This window comes from Carassius gibelio, chromosome A7 (genome assembly GCF_023724105.1).
Source record: "Carassius gibelio isolate Cgi1373 ecotype wild population from Czech Republic chromosome A7, carGib1.2-hapl.c, whole genome shotgun sequence".
NCBI lineage: Eukaryota > Metazoa > Chordata > Actinopteri > Cypriniformes > Cyprinidae > Carassius > Carassius gibelio.
Window position 1 is genome coordinate 37717288 of NC_068377.1, and position 21346 is coordinate 37738633.

Consider the following 21346-nt stretch of genomic DNA (forward strand, 5'->3'; position numbering starts at 1 on the left):
TCACTTCCTAAAGAGAAGCCCTCCCCAGCATGATATCACTAACGTTAAAGTTATTAGAGTTGGAGACATTGAACTTAATGGAGCTCATTAAATATATCATATGGATAGGCTATATATATATATATATATACGTTTCCATAAAGAAGCTAATTGTTCACTTTATAGACGTAGCTGTTGTGATTAGTAATTAATTGGTTATTCTTCATTAGTTGGCCATAGTTCCAAAGTAGTTCTCAATGACAATATTTTTCTTTAGTAATTATCAAATAACTAATAAGGAACTATCTATGTCCTAAATGAGCTATTACTTACTGCTTAGTTAATCTTGCTTCTATATTAGTTAATAGTATTAAGTTAAGTGTTAATGTAGTACTACCTATTACTTCCTACGTAGCTACTTATTAACAACGGACCATTATTTTAAAGCGTTACCCTTTTGTCTTTATCCACAGCTTTACCCAGATCTACTCTGACTGTGACTCCAGACAATACAGTATTCACTGGAGAGAAAGTGAATCTGACGTGTGTGATTGAGTCTAAATACGGATACTGGAAATATGAGTGGAATAAAGGCAGTGTAAAGTTACAGTCGTCTCAGCGTCTCACTGTAGAGAGAAACACTCTCACTATTGAAGGATCTGAATCATCTGATGAGGGTCAGTACACGTGTAGAGGACACATAGAAGGAAGATCAGTCTCATCACAATCAAGCTCTGCTGTTTCTCTCTCAGTGAAGGGTGAGTTTAATATCATTGTCCTCATAAAGAAACCTATTTGACAATATTGAAAGTTTATGTAAATGTTGTACACTGTAATATGTGAAATAAAGAACAGAAATGTTGACTGCATATATAAATCAGTATATTTACATTTACACATTTAGCTGACGCTTTTATCCAAAGCAACTTACAATTGCTACATATATATATATATATATATATATATATATATATATATATATATATATATATATATATATATATATATATATATATATATCTCAGAGGTCTCTGGAGCAACTAGGGGTTAAGTGTCTTGCTCAGGGACACATTGGTGTCTCACAGTGGATTCGAACCCGGGTCTCTCACACCAAACCATGTGTCTCATCCACTGCGCCAACACCACCTCATATATGATTTTGATAATATATTGATAATATAATTTCCATATATGATTGGAAAATTGGAAACATTTTTACTAATCAACACCAACTACAAGCAAAGCAGATATTTAATTTAACGCAGTATTTTCCTCATAATGATTGTGAGTTCATAACAGTGATCATGATACTGTGATGCTGTTTCTCTCAATATTTGCTCATAAGTGTATTAATAGATGGAGATCAGAAGCTGTAGTGAAGGTGAGATCAGATCAGATCAGTGTGTGTTCAGAGGAGAGACAGTCTCTCTCTTTACTTTTACTGTAGTCTCTGTCTCTATGATTACACACAGAGCTGGACATTCATGTTTCTGCTCAGAGACTCTGTGACTACAGCTTTTACACAATTACTGACAACTCAGCTTTTCACTGGCCTCAGTTGTGTTAAGAAATTACATTTTATATGATTCAAGTTCACTAATGCAAAGTAAAATCTACTTAATTATTAATAAAATGTAATAATTTGAGAAGACGTTAAAGGGCTGTTACTAGTCAAATTGAATCAATATCAACTAAACTGATGTTTCCACTGCAGAAAGAAACTGAAGCAGCTGAAGTGAGATCGAGATTCATTCACAGAGTTTAATTTAAAGTTTAATGATGCTCAAATGTGTTCATTTCTCCTGAATTATGACTTTACAGTGCATTATATTGTATTCTCTGGATTTATCCTCACAAAAAATATCAAGAAAACAGAAACATATTAAAGAAAAAAATATAAGCAGAAAAATAATAAATAATAATTCATCTTCAAACCCAGAGCACCTTTCATCAGCCGCTTCATTAGACGTTGAGCTTCTATGTTTATTAATTTATTATTAATCAATTAAATACAAATACATTATTTAATACAATGCAATATTTAAAACCTATAATATATATGTAGTCAGAGTGAAAGCATATGTTTATAATATAAAACTGTATCATTTGGTGAATCCTCAATATTTCTATTCTGGTGTCTCTATTGTGCTCTTCATGAGAGAGAAGCACCAAACCAAAGCCTTTTCAACTCCATTCCTGATATAACACCACATTTAGCATTTTAATAAACACACTGTAAAAAATTTCTTGTTGTTTTTACAAAAACTTTTTGGCAGCTGTGGTTGCCAGAATAATTTTGTAAAAATACAGAAAACTGTAAACACATTTACGTCAAAAACTGTTAATTTTACAATATAAAGCTGTAATTTACAAACAAGAAAATGTGAATATAAACCAGTAAATTCAACAACACACAAAATTAAATCTGTTTTGTACCTTGAAAATACTGACAACCACCATAATAATAAAGATGGTACTGTATAAGAGAAAGCCACATGAAGTATCAAAGCTCATCACAAGTAGCTTCACCACAAGCAGAAGTATATATTAACATATAGAAGGTGCACATTTATGGAAACACAAAACACCATCATGGTAACACACGTGATACTTAAATAATGCAAAAAACTTTCATTAAGCAACAGAAGATGTAACATAAAGCTCAAATGTACATAACTGATAACAAGAACTATTTAAAAACATGATTATTTAAACAAAATACTTTCAAACGTGGAGTGTCACGCAGGGAATTCTGGGAATATCAGTTTACAGTTTTAGACTGTAAATTATACATTGATTTGTTCTTTTTGTACTTCTAAAAGCTGTATAATTAACAGAATTTTACTGTAAATTTACATTAAATGCTTTGTTAGATCTTTTACAGTTTTTCCCTGTATATAGTACGGGAACTTACTGTTAACCTATTATCAGTTTTTTTCCGTAGCGTTTTTACAAAATTTTACAGTTAAAATTACACTTATTTTTTACAGTGCATTTATTTTTGTTAATTTTTTATCATATGCTTTAGATATAATAATTAAATATAAAACTTGTCATTTGAACTCTGTTTCAGTCTTGTTTGGAGTATATAGTGAGATCAGTGTCATGTGTTGAAGTGAATGGTGACATGAGTGTATCGTTACACACCTAATGATTACTTTAGTCACAGAGTTCAATAGAGATGAGTTTAGTCCTGAAGTCAGAGAGAGTGAAGTGACTTCCAGATGATGATGTTAAATGAGTTGCTGAAGTCTTCAGATCGTCTGCTGAAGTTGATGGAGATTCAGTGTCTCCTCATATGAGGTTGTAGTTGGAGGTGTTCAGCTCTCCTTCAGCAGGAGCTTCATTCTGCTTTCTATGACGAGTCAGAGGTGTTTGTCTGAGGACGAGACGGAGCCAGAGCCTCCAGAAAACACTGAGAGCACAAAACTGACCACAGGAACAAAACACAACATGACAGATGTTATCAAATATGACAAAATATATGAGCTGTATAATTGTGTAAACCATTTACAAATTTTTTTTTTACTATAAGTGTTGCTTGAGTCATTTTGCTTGAGTCAACCATATATGGTTTTGTAGCATATTTACAAAGTATTTACATCCTTAGAGCTGTTTGAGTCACTTCATATTTTTGTCTTTCTTCACAGCTTTACCCAGATCTACTCTGACTGTGACTCCAGACAAAACAGTATTCACTGGAGAGAGAGTGAGACTGAAGTGTGTGATTGAGTCTGATCACAGAGACTGGAGATATGAGTGGAATAAAGACAGAGTAAAGTTACAGTCGTCTCAGCGTCTCACTGTAGAGAGAAACACTCTCACTATTGAAGGATCTGAATCATCTGATGAGGGTCATTACTGGTGTAGAGGACACATAGAAGGAAGATCAGTCTCATCACAATCAAACTCTGTTTCTCTCTCAGTGAAGGGTGAGTTTAATATCATTGTCCTCATAAAGAAACCTATTTGACAATATTGAAATATACAAATCAGTATATTTACATTTACACATTTAGCTGACGCTTTTATCCAAAGCGACTTACAATTGCTACATATATATATAAAAGTGCTGTCAATCGATTAAAAAAAAAAAACTAATTAATCGCATAATTTTTTAAAATTAATCGCGATTAATCGCAATTAAAAGACTGAAACTTTTTGGATATGTAAATGTAAAATGTAAATAATTAATGTAAACTCAAGACAAATAAACTATTTAAATTCAAAATATGATTGTTTATTGGAATTTTTGTTTAACTTGTAACACAGATTTTCTCATGTAAACAACATACCTGCAATAAACCATCAATATCCTCCAAATTAACTGTTGGCTTGAAAGCCATATTTATTACAGAAATAAAAGCACAGGCATGTAAGTGCCATTTGAATTTCAAAACAATCAATGCCAATAAAAAACAAAAATGATTTCCATGTTGAATTCTAAGTGGACTGCAAAAAAATTCCAAAGTATAGTCATTGCCAGTGCTTTAAGTGGGCCAGAGCACAGGTACTCAGTACCGCCACTTCCAAATATAGCTCTTGAGCGTACTGCCACCTCTCCGTGCGCCCAGAACGTGCTTGTAGCGTACCGGTACGCTCATTTGGACATCTGTTTTAATAGAGGTTATAATCTTTTACCTGCACTTCCGATTTTCAGAGCGCCCTTCACAATGCAAGCTTCCTAATTCATCCCACCCAGAGCAGAAACTACATTACCCATTCACCCTTAAGTTACACAAGTGAATAGCGCATGTGTCGCTTTCCCACTGTTAAGTGTCAACAACTCAACGTGGCCGGAGAAGGTGTGTGAAACTCGTTGTGAGTTATACTAAAGCAAAATCTTGAGTATTTATTGTTTGATAAACATTAAAAACTGTCTGCGGAGGTTGAGTCGTCCTGCAGCCCCCGCCGGCTGCTCATTGGCTGCAGCATCTTTTTTCTAAGTTCTAAAAAAATCCCGTAGACGGCAAGGCACAAATTTAGATATTCATTTATCTAATTAATCTATAGCCTATGCACAAAGACAATATGATCTTTTTGTCCCCTTTTTGTTTTAAAGCTTGATGAAGAGAGAGAGCGCAAGTTGCTGCAGCTGAGGAGGACAGTGATGCACGCGTACAGGAGTGATTGACAGTTCGCGGCACTGTGTACAAAAAATACTCCGCTACACAATTATTTCCTTATTTTCGTTTAAGCTTATTAACGTTAGCGTTACAGAAAGGTCTGATTTACGCACTGTTACAGTCATTGTTTTTTTTTGTTTTTTTTTTAAACAATGACATTTGAGTTCATGATTTTAATGTTGCTGTTTCTTGTGGCAGACTAAATGAAGAGTAATGTTTCTTGTGGCAGACTAAATGAAGAGTAATGTTTCTTGTGGCAGACTAAATGAAGAGTAATGTTTCTTGTGGCAGACTGAAGAGTAATCCGGCAGAGTTTTATACTGAAACTTTCCGTCTAAAAGTCCTTCCTTGGTCTTATCCATATTTCTTTGCACGTTGAACACACAAGGCCACAACTGGAAATAAAAAAAAACTGCAACCGCGTTAATTGCGTTATTTTTTTTTAACGCGTTAAATATTTCAAATTAATCGAATGTGTTAACGCGCTAATTTTGACAGCACTAATATATATATATGTCAGAGGTCTCTGGAGCAACTAGGGGTTAAGTGTCTCGCTCAGGGATACATTGGTGTCTCACAGTGATTTGTGAAGCTAGGTCTAACGTGACTTTAGTTACAGATTGGCGTGAAATCGTGCTCTCACAACAACCACGCTATCTTAAAAAGCCCAACATCACGCTAAGGTTGCTTTCACGTAAGAAAAACGATGCTTTGAAAACATCTGTTTCACTGGAAGGGCAAGGAGTAGCGACAGGACAACAACACAGAGACTTGACAGATCCGACTGAAGGGCTAACGGGATATTTTACAGGAAAATACTAAAACGGGGAGACGTGAGAACCCCTGAAAAAAACGGGAGAGTTGACAGCTACTAACTACACTTTTGAAACACATTGTTAAAAGTCCATGTGTGAATGGTTGTTAGCACTAACAGTTACTAAACTAGCAGCTAGGTAGAGCGCAGAAAACTGGATTACTGTATACTGTTTGTCGGCTTTATGATTTACTGCTCCTGAACCCATCCATTTGTGAACTGTACATGAGACTTCAATGACTTATAGTTTCGGATCTATTCTGAAGTGTAGGCGCTCACAAAACACACAAGGTAGCCGAAGATATCTGTGATGCAAAAGTGCGGCAGCAAGTCGTCGTAGGTGCTCCACTCTTTGTTGGGAATTTCACATGGATCCAAACCGTTAATGTTGCCGATTTTGTCCACATACCAGTCCCTGGCATCCCTATTTAGCGTATCCCTATAAATCCCACAACCTTTTCGCCAACTTGCTGTATGTTTACATTCGCGAGGCCATCAACATGGCCACCATGTCCCAGAATGCAATGCAGCGCCCAAGCCCTATTGATGATGACAATGAAATAATGCAGATGGTGCATGGCCGAGGACGGTCAAATTATATTTTAGCCTTTATCAGTGGCACACGAGATACGATGACGGTAGGCTAAGTGTCATCGCATTATATTTTTTTGTTAGTCTATCCAGGTGAACACACTCGATGCAGCGCTGCTGCGATGTTCATACAAAATATTGAGGAAAAAGAGAACATCAATGTGGAGAAGAAACTGGTTTACATCAAAACTGAAACAAGCCGTTCACACAGAACACATATTTATCACATTTTCTAGAGAGACATCTATCAGCGATGCAGTCGCGTCTCGCACAAGAGAGTCATGTTTAGAAAGTCATGTAGAATTAATGTAAGTTTTACAAAACATGTTTCAAGACTTTACTGAACTTTCTCCATCCGGCCATCCAACTGCATTCATGTTTTTAAATGAAAAAGTAGCCTATTTTTGGTTTTCGGTCCTTTGTATTAAACAATACATATGTACATGGTGCTGATTTTCCTTTCCTTTTCTAATTGTTAAATAAACTTTATTTATTATATATGGTTTATAAACATTATTATTATTATTATTATTATTATTATTATTATTATTATTATTATTATTATTAAAGCTGTTTGAGTCACTTTGTTTTTATCTTAACAGACTTACCCAAAACTGAACTGACTGTAGATCCAAAGAGTCCTGTCTTCACTGGAGAGACGGTCAATCTGAAGTGTGTGATTGAGTCTAATCATACTGACTGGAGATATGAGTGGAATAAAGACAGTGTAAAGTTACAGTCGTCTCAGCGTTACACTGTAAACACAGACACTCTCACTATCAGAGCAGTAACTACATCTGATGAGGGTCAGTACACGTGTAGAGGACAGAGAGATAAAAGACCAAACTCATCACAATCAAGCTCTGCTGTTTCTCTCTCTGTGAAGGGTGAGTTTAATTTTATTTAAACACTCAGCTGTTCAACATTACCAGACACTACAATATATAAACTGATGAAGTATTTATAATTTTTGTTTGTTTGTTTTCAACACACGTGCTTTTTAAGTAAACAAGGTTTATTAGAATGTGTTGGATGTAAAGATAAACACTATCTTTCTGATGAAATGAATGTTATAACCAGCAGAGACACAGGGAGTAAAGTCAGAGGTCTGGAAATAATGAGTGATTTGATGTGTTATTGTAATATTATGATACAGTGTGTCACTAATGAACAGATCTGATCATGTTCTCCAGTCTCAGCAGCTTCATCTTCTCGTCTGGTCACTGGTGTGGTTGTGGGATCGAGTGTTTGTCTGTTGTTCTTCCTCTCACTGCTGCTGATGTGGAGATACAAGAAGAACAAAGGTGTGGAGCACTTCAGAACATGATTAATACAACTGAACAGCAGCAATAAAGTTTCTGAGTAAAGAATCATGAGAAGATCTAAATATCAGACTAAAGAGTCACTGCAGATCCTCTCGAGTGATCATAATGCTCTTTGTTTCTGTTCTAGATCAGCAGCGTAACATTAACCAGACATCAGTCCCAAATCAATCTGCTCAATCTCAACTGGAGAACTTTCCTCTACAGTCTGGTCAGCTTCAGTAACTCATTATTAAAAGAGATCATACACATACAACAAATAATTATTCATGTCTTTCCAAGTCTGGATGACTGTATCACTTTAAGCTTCATATAATATTTGCTTTTTATCCTCAAATGTCTGTTTTCTGTCCAGCAGATTCTGATCACATTTATAACGACGGGACTGAAGTGAATAAGAGAGACAAAGGTTGAGTCTTATACTTTATTTATACAGATATAATTAAAGAAATCAACAGATATCGTTCAGTAACGTTGGCTTTTGTTTGTTTCAGATGATTCAGATCCCTTGACAGATGTCACATATTCAGAGGTCACTGTTAAGAAAAAGATGGACAAAGGTTCAGAAACTCTCTTAACTTCACCTGTACTATATAATCAGTCTTTAACCACGTTATTTCATTTCTAATTCAACAAATACAACAAGTGCATATTTATTTCAAAATAATATCATTTGTATTTTTCCAGCTAAAGCAGAGTCTAATAATGTGACGTACTCAGAAGTCGGAAAAAGAGGAAAGAAATGCAAAAGTAAAGGTGAGATTGAGTTTTTCCTGAAGTACAATATTTCCAGATTGTTCTGAATAATCTGACTGATCTTCTGTTTTGTAGATATTAATCCTGCAGGAGCCAGTGATTTGACTTACGCACAGATCAATATACAGGACAAGAAGAAAACCAAAGACAAAGGTTAACACACTACAAACTGCATCTAAACACAACTGTCTGAACGATTCGTCACATTTAATTCAGATGTAATGATGTTATAATATCAGGAAAATAAACTCTTTACAGTCATAAACAGCACTAATAGAGCCAATTCATGAACTTTTTCATAATGTACTGCATCAGTCACGTCTGTGTGTTGTTGTAGAGTCAGATAACGTCCTGTTGTTTTTCATGATCGGTGCTAACATTATTATTAATATACACTTCTGTTTCTTTGTGGTTTGATGTGATCATGGATTATCATTTATTAGTGTTGCAGATGTATATGATTATGTTGATTGGTTGTCTCTCTGTTGTTGTCTGTCAGGGAAGAGCAGTGAGTCTGGAGACACTTTGTACTCTGAACTGAAGCAGAACACAGATAGAGGTGAGAGAAACACTATTACAGACAAACCACTGACATTACAAAATAACCATCATGCACCGCTTCTGCTACAGATATCAGAAGGACTCCTAAAGTCATGCGACTTGTTGAAGAAATGTAAAAATATTATATTGTATCATTATTTTATTATTATTAATCATTTGTGTTCTTCAGATGCTGATGCTGGAGTTGGTGACACAACTTTTGCTCTAGCTTTTTGGAAAAAGGGTCAGAAGAAGATTAATAAAACATGTAAGTATTCTGTTAGATGTTCAATGATTTTACAATAACTGACAACACGCTCATAATTTACACTCGTTCCTGCAGATCGTGGCATGAATTGGTTCTTATACATTTTAAACTTTAAGTTATTTGGTTCATTTGTTTGTGATGAGTATAAAATGTCAAATGAATGAGCTCATTATTCACATCTCCTGTATAAATCATCATCTCTGATCTGTTTAAAGGTCCCTGAGTTCAGAGAAGACTAAAAGAGATTCACAGCCGCAGACACAGTAACGCTTGCATTGCTTCAGAAATGATAATGAGTGAATTGATTATGAACATGCTTGACTGAAATACTTTACAGATATTATCATATTATCTGTACACAGATCTATCTGTAATATATATTCAATCATTTTCCATTTGAGCTCTTTTGTTTAACAGCTTTAAGTGAAACTGCTCTTCAAGTTATTACATTATTAGATGATTCGTCTGATGCTGTACAGTAATTAAACAGTAATCGTGCACTTGTCTAATAGTTAAATATAACATGTTCTGTCTTATTAAATAATGTCTGTGTTTTTGCCAAGACTGTGTGACTTACATGATTTATCTCGCATATACAGTATATTCATAAATAATGCTTCTTACATTAATATACTGTATATTGTCCTCTATTTCATTTTTTGCTTTGCTACAGTTAATGAAGTCAGATTTATATTTGCTAAATAAACACAAACGAACAAATGTCTGTATGCTCCCTTTGTCTGATTTGTTCTCACTGTGAGGGTTATTTTAACCACAAGTAAAGGTAATTCCAGGTTAGTAACACATCTTGCTTTGAATGTTGAGAAATCAGGATCCAGACACACGTGAGACTCATGAAGGTCTGTTGGTGTGTGAGATCGTCTCAGTCCAGCAGATTACAGACAGATTCCTGAAGTGTGATCAGTGACTGACAGTGTATCTGGATCACATTGCTCACAGATGATGATCAGCGTCATCTAGTTCCTATAAATAGAGGAAAAGAAGTGAGAGGTGAGGAGACGATATTTCTTTTAAGAAGACTTTGAAACTGAAATTATCAAAATGAGATTCATGATAAACAACTTAAACCAGAAGATTAAGAAATATCATCAGTATCAGTGTTAGTGTGTAGTGCAGCCACATAATGGGAAATATTTATTTATTATCTTGATCAATTATATTTATTAATTATCTTGATCAATCATTTAAAACAGCTGTTGATATTTTATTTCCTCGTTTGTTTTGTTCCCCGAGGATTGTCTGTGTTCTATTCTCTCTCGAAAAACTGAATCCCCTCGACGTCACCTGGATCAGCTGATTGATCTGTGTATGAATGTTTTATTAATAATAAATGTATAATTTTAATTTAGATATAATTTATTAAAAAAATAATATATGTAATACTCTTTATTACTTTTTAATTTATTACTTATTTTGTATCTATTACTTATTTTATGGCTTTGTATATATACAATATACAGTATTAATTAACTAATTAATTAATAAGCATAATGGAATAGAGTGAAACAAATGTCATGTCTAATTCGAGCACAAAAAAAAAAAAATAATAAATAGTATAACTATTTGCAAATAATATCTTAAAGTCTGCACATTCATTCCTGAATCGGACAATACAAACATACTCACATACATTTCTTGTAAATATTGTATATATTGCTTTTCTTATGTTACTATAACTTTGGGTTGGTGTTTATTCTTGGATTCTGTATTGTTTATTTTGTTTGTATTCAATCAAAAACTATTTTAGGAGGGAAAGAAAATGTATTTTATCGGTGTAGCCTCTCCTATTATGTCGTGTCTTACAGCTGATGAACACAAGTGACATTTTAATGAGCGAGCAGGTAATCGTGTCACAGGAGTCATCAGTGACTGATCATTAATGGATCCTGACCCTCACGAGTGTCTGAATACATGTTCATCACACTCTGATTCCAGTTTGGATTGGCCAGACAAATTGTGAACGTTAAATTAAAAACGTTATCCAATCACTGTTCAACCTAATAAAAATTATGAGTAATATATATATATATATATATATATATATATATATATATATATATATATATTTATTTATTTATTTATTTATTTGTGAGTATATATAATATAGATTTTAATAGTTTGATGCTCTTTAAATATTTTGTTGCATTGTTAAAAGTTCTGGTGCATAGGACAGACCTATCCGCGATCGCTCTCCATGGTTCTGACCAAAGAAGAGCGATCTGGAATCTCCATTACGCATGAAACGCATCATACCTGGCAGTAGTGTAGCCATAAATGAGACACTGGGTGTGCAGATGAAAATCTGGGTGTGCCACATTTATTGTCAGATTACTGTGCAAAATTATGGGATAGTATTTTTGTCGCACTGCTTCCGTCCAGCTATGTTTTCTGGGGCTATATTGTCTGGGGCTATATGCTCCTGGTAGGGTCTCCCAAGGCAAACAGGTCCTTGGTGACGGGCCAGACTAAGAACAGTTCACAAAACCCCTTATGGCAAAATTTAAATCAAGGACCGTGACGTCGCCCGTCATGGCGCAGCCGGGGCCCCACCCTGGAGCCAGGCCCGGGGTTGGGGCTCGTATGCGAGGGCCTGGTGGCCGACCTTCCCCCATGGGGTCCGGCTGGGCTCAGCCCGAAGGAGTAACGTGGGGCCGCCCTCCTGTGGGCTCACCACCTGCAGGAGGGAGCGTAAGGGGCCGGTGCATAGTGGATTGGGCGACAATCGTAGGCGAGACCCCCGACGACCCAATCTCTGGACATGGAATCTGGCTTTAGGGACGTGGAATGTCACCTCGTTGGCGGGGAAGGAGCCTGAGCTTGTGCGGGAGGTCGAGAGGTACCGACTAGAGTTAGTCGGGCTCACTTCAATGCACAGCTTGGGCTCTGGAACCACACTTCTTGAGAGAGGCTGGACTCTCTACCACTCTGGAGTTGGCCATGGTGAGAGGCGGAGGGCTGGAGTGGGTTTGCTTATAGCCGCCATGTGTTGGAGTTTACCCCGGTGAACGAGAGGGTCGCTTCCCTGCGCCTTCGAGTCGGGGATAGGTCTCTCACTGTCGTTTGTGCCTACGGGCCGAACGGCAGTGCGGACTACCCGGCCTTCTTGGAGTCTCTGGGAGGGGTGCTAGAAAGTGCTCCGACCGGAGACTCCGTCGTTCTACTGGGGGACTTCAACGCCCACGTGGGCAGTGACAGTGACACCTGGAGAGGAGTGACTGGGAGGAACGGCCCCCCTGACCTGAACCCGAGCGGTGTTCTGTTATTGGATTTCTGTGCTAACAACGGTTTGTCCATAACGAACACCATGTTCAAGCATAAGGGTGTCCATCAGTGCACGTGGCACCACTGGGGGACTAATTTTAAAGCTCATGTACGAAATATTACTAAAACAGCATTTTATCATCTAAAGAACATTGCTAAAGTAAGATCATTTCTCTCTCTGAGCAATACAGAAAAAATAATGCATGCATTTATTACTAGCAGACTTGAATATTGTAATGCCCAGACTATCTTTCAAATATGATTACAGTATATGAACCGAGAAGGACTCTAAGATCTTCAGATTCTTTTCTTTTAAATGTATCTTATAGTAGAACTAAAAAAATTGGTAATGCTGCTTTTAGCCGTTATGCTCCTCACCTCTGGAACAATCTTCCAGAGAACATAAGATGTGCTGAAAACATTAATAGCTTTAAATCTAAATTAAAAACATATATTTTAAGTAAGGCCTTCCTATAAAATCTTATGAAATCTTTTTATAGTGTGCTTTGCTTTGTTGTAATGATGTATTTTTATTTATTTCTTTTCATATTTAGATTTTTTTTTTAATTCAATTTTATCTTAATGGGTCTATTTTACTTTTTAATTATTATTTTAATTTTACTAATTGCTGTTTCTATTGTTTCCTTGTCAAGCACTTTGAATTACATTGACTTGTTTAGAAAAGTGCTATATAAATAAAATTAGCTTGCTTGCTTGCTCAGCTGGGGATATCGTCGGGCGGTGGAAGGAATACTTTGAGGATCTCCTCAATCCCACCGACTTGTGTTCCGTTGAGGAAGCAGTGGCTGGGGACTCGGAGGAGCACTCGTCTATCACCCGGGCTGAAGTCATCGAGGTAGTTAAAAAGCTCCCTGGTGGCAAGGCACCGGGGGTGGATGAGATCCGCCCCGAGTACCTCAAGTCTCTGGATGTTGTGGGGCTGTCTTGGCTGACACGCCTCTGCAACATCGCATGGCGGTTGGGGACAGTACCTCTGGACTGGCAGACCGGGGTGGTGGTCCCTCTTTTCAAGAGAGGGGGACCGGAGAGTGTGTTCCAACTATAGGGGGATCACACTTCTCAGCCTCCCTGGGAAAGTCTATGCCAGGGTACTGGAGAGGAGAATTCGGCCGATAGTGGAACCTCGGATTCAGGAGGAACAGTGTGGTTTTCATCCCAGTCGTGGAACACTGGACCAGCTCTATACCCTTTCCAGGGTGCTGGAGGGTTCATGGGAGTTTTCCCAACCAGTCCACATGTGTTTTGTGGACTTGGAGAAGGCATTCGTCCGTGTTCCTCGCGACATCCTGTGGAGGGTGCTCTGAGAGTATGGGGTCGGCGGCTCCCTACTTAGGGCTGTTCGGTCCCTGTACGACCGGAGCAAGAGCTTGGTTCGCATTGCCGGCAGTAAGTCAGACCTGTTCCCGGTGCATGTTGGACTCCGGCACGGCTGCCCTTTGTCACCGGTTCTGTTCATAATTTTTATGGACAAAATTTCTAGGCGCAGCCAAGGGCCGGAGAGTGTCCGGTTTGGGTACCATGCGATTTCGTCGCTGCTTTTTGCGGATGATGTTGTCGTGTTGTGCACTGGGATGGTTTGCAGCCGAGTGTGAATCGGCTGGGATGAGAATCAGCACCTCCAAGTCCGAGGCCATGGTTCTCAGTCGGAAAAGGGTGGATTGCCCACTTCAGGTTGGTGGAGAGTTCCTGCCTCAAGTGGAGGAGTTCAGGTATCTTGGGGTCTTGTTAACGAGTGAGGGAAGGATGGAACGTGAGATTGACAGACGGATCAGTGAAGCTTCTGCAGTAATGTGGTCGCTGTACCATTCTGTCGTGGTGAAGAAGGAGCTGAGCTGTAAGGCAAAGCTCTCGATTTACCAGTCAATCTACGTTCCTACTCTCACCTATGGTCATGAGCTGTGGGTCATGACCGAAAGGACAAGATCCCAGATACAGGCGGCCGAAATGAGCTTTCTCCGTCGGGTGGCTGCGCGCTCCCTTAGAGATAGGGTGAGAAGCTCGGTCACTCGGGAGGAGCTCAGAGCAGAGCCTTTGCTCCTCCACATCGAGAGGAGCCAGCTGAGGTGGCTCGGGCATCTATTTCGGATGCCTCCTGGACGCCTTCCCAGGGAGGGGGGAGGAGGCCCCGGGGAAGACCTAGGACACGCTGGAGGGACTATGTCTCCCGGCTGGCCTGGGAACGCCTCGGGGTCCCCCCGGAAGAGCTGGAAGAAGTGGCTAGGGAGAGGGAAATCTGGGCGTCTCTGCTTAGACTGTTGCCCCCGCGACCCGGTCCCGGATAAAGCGGAAGATGATGGATGGTTGCTTCCGTCCAATCCATACTCCTAGTGGTAATTTGCAGGTTGTGTCAAAATGTAGTTAATTATTAAATGTAATAATTTTCTTCCAAATACGAAAATTTGAACTTCTGGTACAATACTTGGACATTTCCAATCTGACAACACTGTCAGTTGATGTTGGGCCCGGGGAGGGAGAAACAAACTCATCGTTAACGTTAGGCCTTGTGTCCAGCTGTCTATCAAGCCGAGGTTCTTTGCTAAAAAAAATTAAGAAAGGAGCTCTGTGACATATTGCTAGCTATCAATGTGCAATCAAAAATCATCTGTTTATATCGACTGCTGGGGTCAGCGGCTGTTTGCTGATTCTTTGGCAGTACGAATGTCGGCAGATATATTTTAACAAAAACAATTTAAAATGTAAATTACATTTTAACATTCTTAGCATTATTGCACCATATATTGGATTCTTATTTCTGTGCCCCAGAGAGTATGATTTAAAATGTTCAGTGGCGTCACAGAACTGCCAGATTCAAACAGCTTTTATTACGTACAGCTGTATGTTTAACTAACAAAGTTTAATAATTACCGTATCAAATGTATTGCTCATAGTTAATGTTAGTTAATAAGTCAGTCAACAAATGAAACTTTATTGTAAAGTGTTACACTAGAAAACTAGGTTTTTCCTGATAAAGAAAAATTAGTAAAAATTAAAAAAAAAACTAATAAATGTAAAAATTAGTCTGAAGAGTTTAGTAACCTTGTTTTTAAGTGACATTAACCAATTAAGCAAACAGACACAGCTTTATCCACTAAAACATTTATTTAGCTTTCGGTTTCAGTCACCGATTCAAGTAAAAAGATCTATACCACGTGTTATACTAATATTTACATTTACATTTATTCATTTAGCAGACGCTTTTATACAAAGAAACTTACAAATGAGTTGAAGCAATCAAAAACAACAAAAAGAGCAATGACATATAAGATCTATAACAAGTCTCAGTTAGCTTAACACAGTACACGTAGCAAGGGCTTTTTAAATAGTATAATAAATAAAAAGAAAGAAAACAGATAGAATAGAAAAAGAATAGAGCAAGCTATTTGGTTCATGTGCATGTACAACTCCAACATGTTGGGTTAACTTCACAAGAGTGAATGTCCTTCGAGTGCACTTTGGGCAATGGTACAGTCAAAGCATGAGGATCTAATACAAGAGGCTAATCATTCAGAGTAAAGTTACTGACAGTACTTGTCTCCATCTTCTAATGTTGACAATGTCCCTCTGAAGGAAAGTCAGTGTCTTTCTCAGGTGTGGTGTATATGCAATGTTGAAAGCAAAATACATCCAGAAGGCTGTTAAGAAGACTTTATCAAGGCTGGTGCACTGGCACTATCTATTCAATCTTCCGTCACCACACTGAGACCTCCTCCTATGATTACATTTTACAGTCAGTATCCATCAGGTGTATGGTAGGAAAGGTGTAGCTGGGTCCCCCTTTCATAAAATAAATAAATAAAAAGAATAATAACAACAACAACAACAACAATAACAATAATAATAATAATAATAATAACGAGAAAAAAAAAAGAAAACACTTTTCAGATTCATCAGATTTTGTTGCATCCTCTTTGGCTCAGACGGTGTAGCTGCATACACTGCAGAACTGCAGAAACAATCAGAAGCTAATGTATAAGGTTCACAATATAAGATGCATTTCATGTTCTTGTATACACTGATAAATCTTACATTGTTTTCTAAAACTATTGCTTTACATTTTTAACAGATGGGCTAAAAAGGTACAGAAAAATAAAATATTACCTGAAAAGATTTGAAACAAGATATTTTACAGTTGATGAGTTTTTTTTTTTCTTTAATAGACACACAGACATTCCTTCTGTGCTTTGTCAGCATCTCCAGGAGCATGGTCCTGCCGTGTGGTCTCTGACAGTCGAGGGGTCAGGATGTGTTTCTGATACTCACTTTGCATGTATGAAAAACATCTAAATACTTACTGAACAAGGTGCTTTAGATATAAAAATAATAATAATAATAAAAACATTGAATTTCATAAACATTAAGATGATGGTCAGGCAGTGAAGAAGTGGAGTACATACTAAAATTATTTAAATATCTCTATTACAGTGTCTTCCTTACATTAACCTGCACTAAGTGAAAATTTAAAATTGATTAACAGTGCAAAAATAAATTATGCATATGGCAGTGTGCTTACATATTCTACAATAACCTGCCGGTGGAGCACGTTCTGCTTTACATTTCAGGTTTAGGGATGTGTCAGATGTGCTTAAACCACAAACTTGACTGATTGTCATTTTCCAGCAAATAAAGATTACAACATCTTGTTACTGCAATATTGTGTATGATTATGTTGATAGAGATAAATCAATGATTTAAAAACAATTTAACTTACACAGTCATTTCTTACTATATTTCTCTGGAAAGGGTTCTTCAAAACCAGTGTGCTGGCAGCTTGAATATACTCTGTATTAGTTGGACACCTGGCAGAAAGGTAGAAACAAACTCTAAATTAGAGTTTTTATTTTTATTTTGTCTAATCGTCTACATAGATTGTGAATTGATCATAGTACAGTTGTAATAGCAGAGGCGGTAATAATTATTATACTTACAGGATGTATGCTGTACTCTATTGTACAAAAAGGACACAGATATAAACAGTCATCTCTGAAGGATTCGCTGTCAGTGCGGTCATCGTTTTGTCTCACTGTACATATGTCTGTCAACAAAAATAAACTAATTACTAAAGCTGCAAGATAAAACGCAAAGGAAAAATTATGATCGTATTGTAACAAACTTATCTTAATATACATATTTGTGGTATATAAAGTATAGATAAACGTATAAATGATGAATAATTACCTCACGTCTTATCGCCTCCACGTTGTCTATGGAAATTATGTAAATGTATATTTACTGCTGATTGGCCAGCACAGTAAAACTCTTTTCACCAATGAGAAACATTTTGCCACGCCCCTACCTTGCGGCACGCCCATTGCTCCAGGCTGCAGCTACCCCTGTTTCACAGATTCTCTATGGGGTTCAGGTCAGGAGAGTTGGCAGGCCAATTGAGCACAGTAATACCATGGTCAGTAAACCATTTACCAGTGGTTTCGCCACTGTGAGCATGTGCCAGGTCGTGCTGAAAAACTAAATCTTCATCTCCATAAAGCTTTTCAGCAGATGGAAGCATGAAGTGCTCCAAAATATCCTGATAACTAGCTGCATTGACCCTGCCCTTGATAAAACACAGTGGACCAACACCAGCAGCTTACATGGCACCCCAGACCATCACTGACTGTGGGTACTTGACACTGGACTTCAGACATTTTGGCATTTCCTTCTCCCCAGTCTTCCTCCAGACTCTGGCACCTTGATTTCCGAATGACATGCAAAATTTGCTTTCATCCGAAAAAAGTACTTTGGACCACTGAGCAACAGTCCAGTGCTGCTTCTCTGTAGCCCATTTCCTGCACACGCCTGTGCACGGTGGCTCTGGATGTTTCTACTCCAGACTCAGTCCACTGCTTCCGCAGGTACCCCAAGGTCTGGAATCGGTCCTTCTCCACAATCTTCCTCAGGGTCCGGTCACCTCTTCTCGTTGTGCAGCGTTTTTTGCCACACTTTTTCCTTCCCACAGACTTCCCACTGAGGTGCCTTGATACAGCACTCTGGGAACAGCCTATTCGTTCAGAAATTTCTTTCTGTGTCTTACCCTCTCGCTTGAGGGGGTCAATGATGGCCTTCTGGACAGCAGTCAGGTCGGCAGTATTACCCATGATTGCGGTTTTGAGTAATGAACCAGGCTGGGAGTTTTTAAAAGCCTCAGGAATCTTTTGCAGGTGTTTAGAGTTAATTAGTGGATTCAGATGATTAGGTTAATAGCTCGTTTAGAGAACCTTTTCATGATATGCTAATTTTTTGAGATAGGAATTTTGGGTTTTCATGAGCTGTATGCCAAAATCATCAGTATTAAAACAATAAAATACCTGAAATATTTCCGTTGGTGTGCAATGAATCTAAAATATATGAATGTTTAATTTTTATCATTAAATTATGGAAAATAATGAACTTTTATCACAATATGAAATTTTTTTGAGAAGGACCTGTATATTTAAGCACGCTCTTCATGGATGCAGAGGGCCAGCTGAATGTCTTTGGGCATGATGGTGACTATTGGTGTAGCTGGCGCACAAGTTGGTGTCTTCAAACCGAGCGGCAACCTCCCACTCTCTCTCTTGAAGCCAACAAGGAAGTGACTAAAACTGCAATTCATCGACTGGCTGTTTTAGTCAGTCCCATAGACTCACCATGTTAAAATGGCCAACTTTACAGCAGAAAAAAAAAAAAAAGTTTACAGCCTGGTTCAAAAAATGATATAGGCCTATATAGCTAATTTTGCCCTTCATGACAACTGTGATTTTTTTTTTATAACTCATTAGTTTAAATTATATTCTTTTTTTCTTTAAGTTAAAAAATTGGAAGAAAATGGGAGTTTTGTTGAATCCAGCTACAGACTCTTAACGTGATCTTGACAAGAGAGTTGTTCTCCTCCACATAGTAGCCACCGGCAGCAAGTGCTTTCTTCAGAGCAGTGAGGGACACACCAATTTTTTCCACTATTGCCACACATAAGGCAATATGATTTTATTTAATTTGCATTTATGTATTTATTTGACCAATTTTATTTTACCATAGATCTGTATACACTTGAAGAAAGCAACATTATCTGTAGTCAAAGGTCAGGAACACTATTAAAGATAAAACACGACCAACATAACTTTCTCTGATAATGGTTTTGGTTTAATCATACCATGGTTCCAGACTTAGCTGGAGTAATATTACAGTAAACAGAGGTAAGGCCCACCCAAATTAAGGTTGGTCGAACAACATCTAGTTGACCTTCATGGGAATTCCCTTTTGGGGTCATCTGGCTGCAGAACCATGTCTGTCCTTCTTTGCAAGCGTTTCTTAAGAACATATTTATAAATATGCAATCATTATCAATTATTATAATTAGTAAATGTTTTTAGAGATTTGATAACCATAAAAATTGTAATATCTCTAATATAATCGTAGCATCAGTGTTCGCAGTCAAAGTGAGTTCAGCAGAAGCTCCTCTCAGTGTTGTGGTTTGGTAGGTGATGAACCTTGTAGTGGAAGTCACAACATTTTGTGGGTTATTTCTGTTGTGGGCCTATATTTTGTGAGGCCATGTAGTAAAAAATGAGTTACAATGTACTTCACATTTTCATGTGTTGCATTGGCTTCTTTAGCTCATCACTGAAGACACATCTTTATTTGTGCGTTGCTGACTTTAGAAGCTGCTTGAAGTGAGAAAATGACAGAAGTGTTAAAAGAGGCCTAATAAAGGTTGAGCTGGTGGTTGTGGTTTGACTTCTGCTCTGTTTCTGCTCTACAGCTTTAACCAGAGTGGGAAAGATTCTTATTCTGCATCTGTAGCTTCATAAACCTGAAAACACTACCACAAGAGCAAAAAATCCCCTTTAACATGTGCATGTCATTTTCATTTACTTCCCATCTTAGAAAACCTGTCTAATGTCACATTTAAGAGTCTCTGTTTTCTTACATTTGAATTCAATGCAGTTCATATTGCTTTATTGGCATGCCATACTCTTTATACATGATATACAATTATATAGTTTTGATTGGGCGTCGTGAAACTGGTCAGGCTCCTAATAACTGTTTACATCCTTTGTATACTTTAAGTTTGATTTGTCTTGATGTGTAAGGACTGCTCTCTAAAGTTGATATAAAACTAACATTTCTGAGATCTCCTGTGGCTCAGTGGTAAGTCACTGTGTTAGCAGCACAGAAGGTTATGGGTTTGATTCCCAGGGAACACACATACTGGTTAAAAAATAATAAAAAAGTATAGCCTGAATGCACTGTATGTTGTTTAATATAAGTGTCTGGTAAATGTTTACATATTTTATTGCTTTTATCTGAATCATGATTTTATACACGGTGTGCATCACTTAAAGGGTTAGTTGACCCAGATAGCAAAATTATGTAATTAATAACTTACCCTCATGTTGTTTCAAACCCGTAAAACCTCTGTTTATCTGTGGAACACAGTTTAAGAGACGTTAGATTAAGTCCGAGAGCTCTCAGTCCCTCCATTGAAGCTGTGTGTACGGTCTACTGTCCATGTCCAGAAAGGTAAGAAAACCATCATCAAAGTAGTCCATGTGACATCAGAGGGTCAGTTAGGGCATCGAAAATACATTTTGGTCCAAAAAAAGCAAAAACGACGACTTTATTCAGCATTGTCTTCTCTTCCGTGTCTGTTGTGAGAGAGTGTTCAAAACAA

At 37.6% G+C, this 21346-nt stretch overlaps 1 protein-coding gene across 1 annotated transcript in view; it reads left to right on the plus strand.

The window, feature by feature from the left end:
* The window catches only part of LOC128017541 (basement membrane-specific heparan sulfate proteoglycan core protein), a 1082135-nt gene that overhangs the window by 578595 nt on the left and 482194 nt on the right, over positions 1–21346 (plus strand). Inside the window, exon 19 of the mRNA XM_052602945.1 lies at positions 7113–7397. Coding sequence (XP_052458905.1) covers positions 7113–7397 — 285 coding nt within the window. The remainder of the gene's footprint in view (positions 1–7112; positions 7398–21346) is intronic.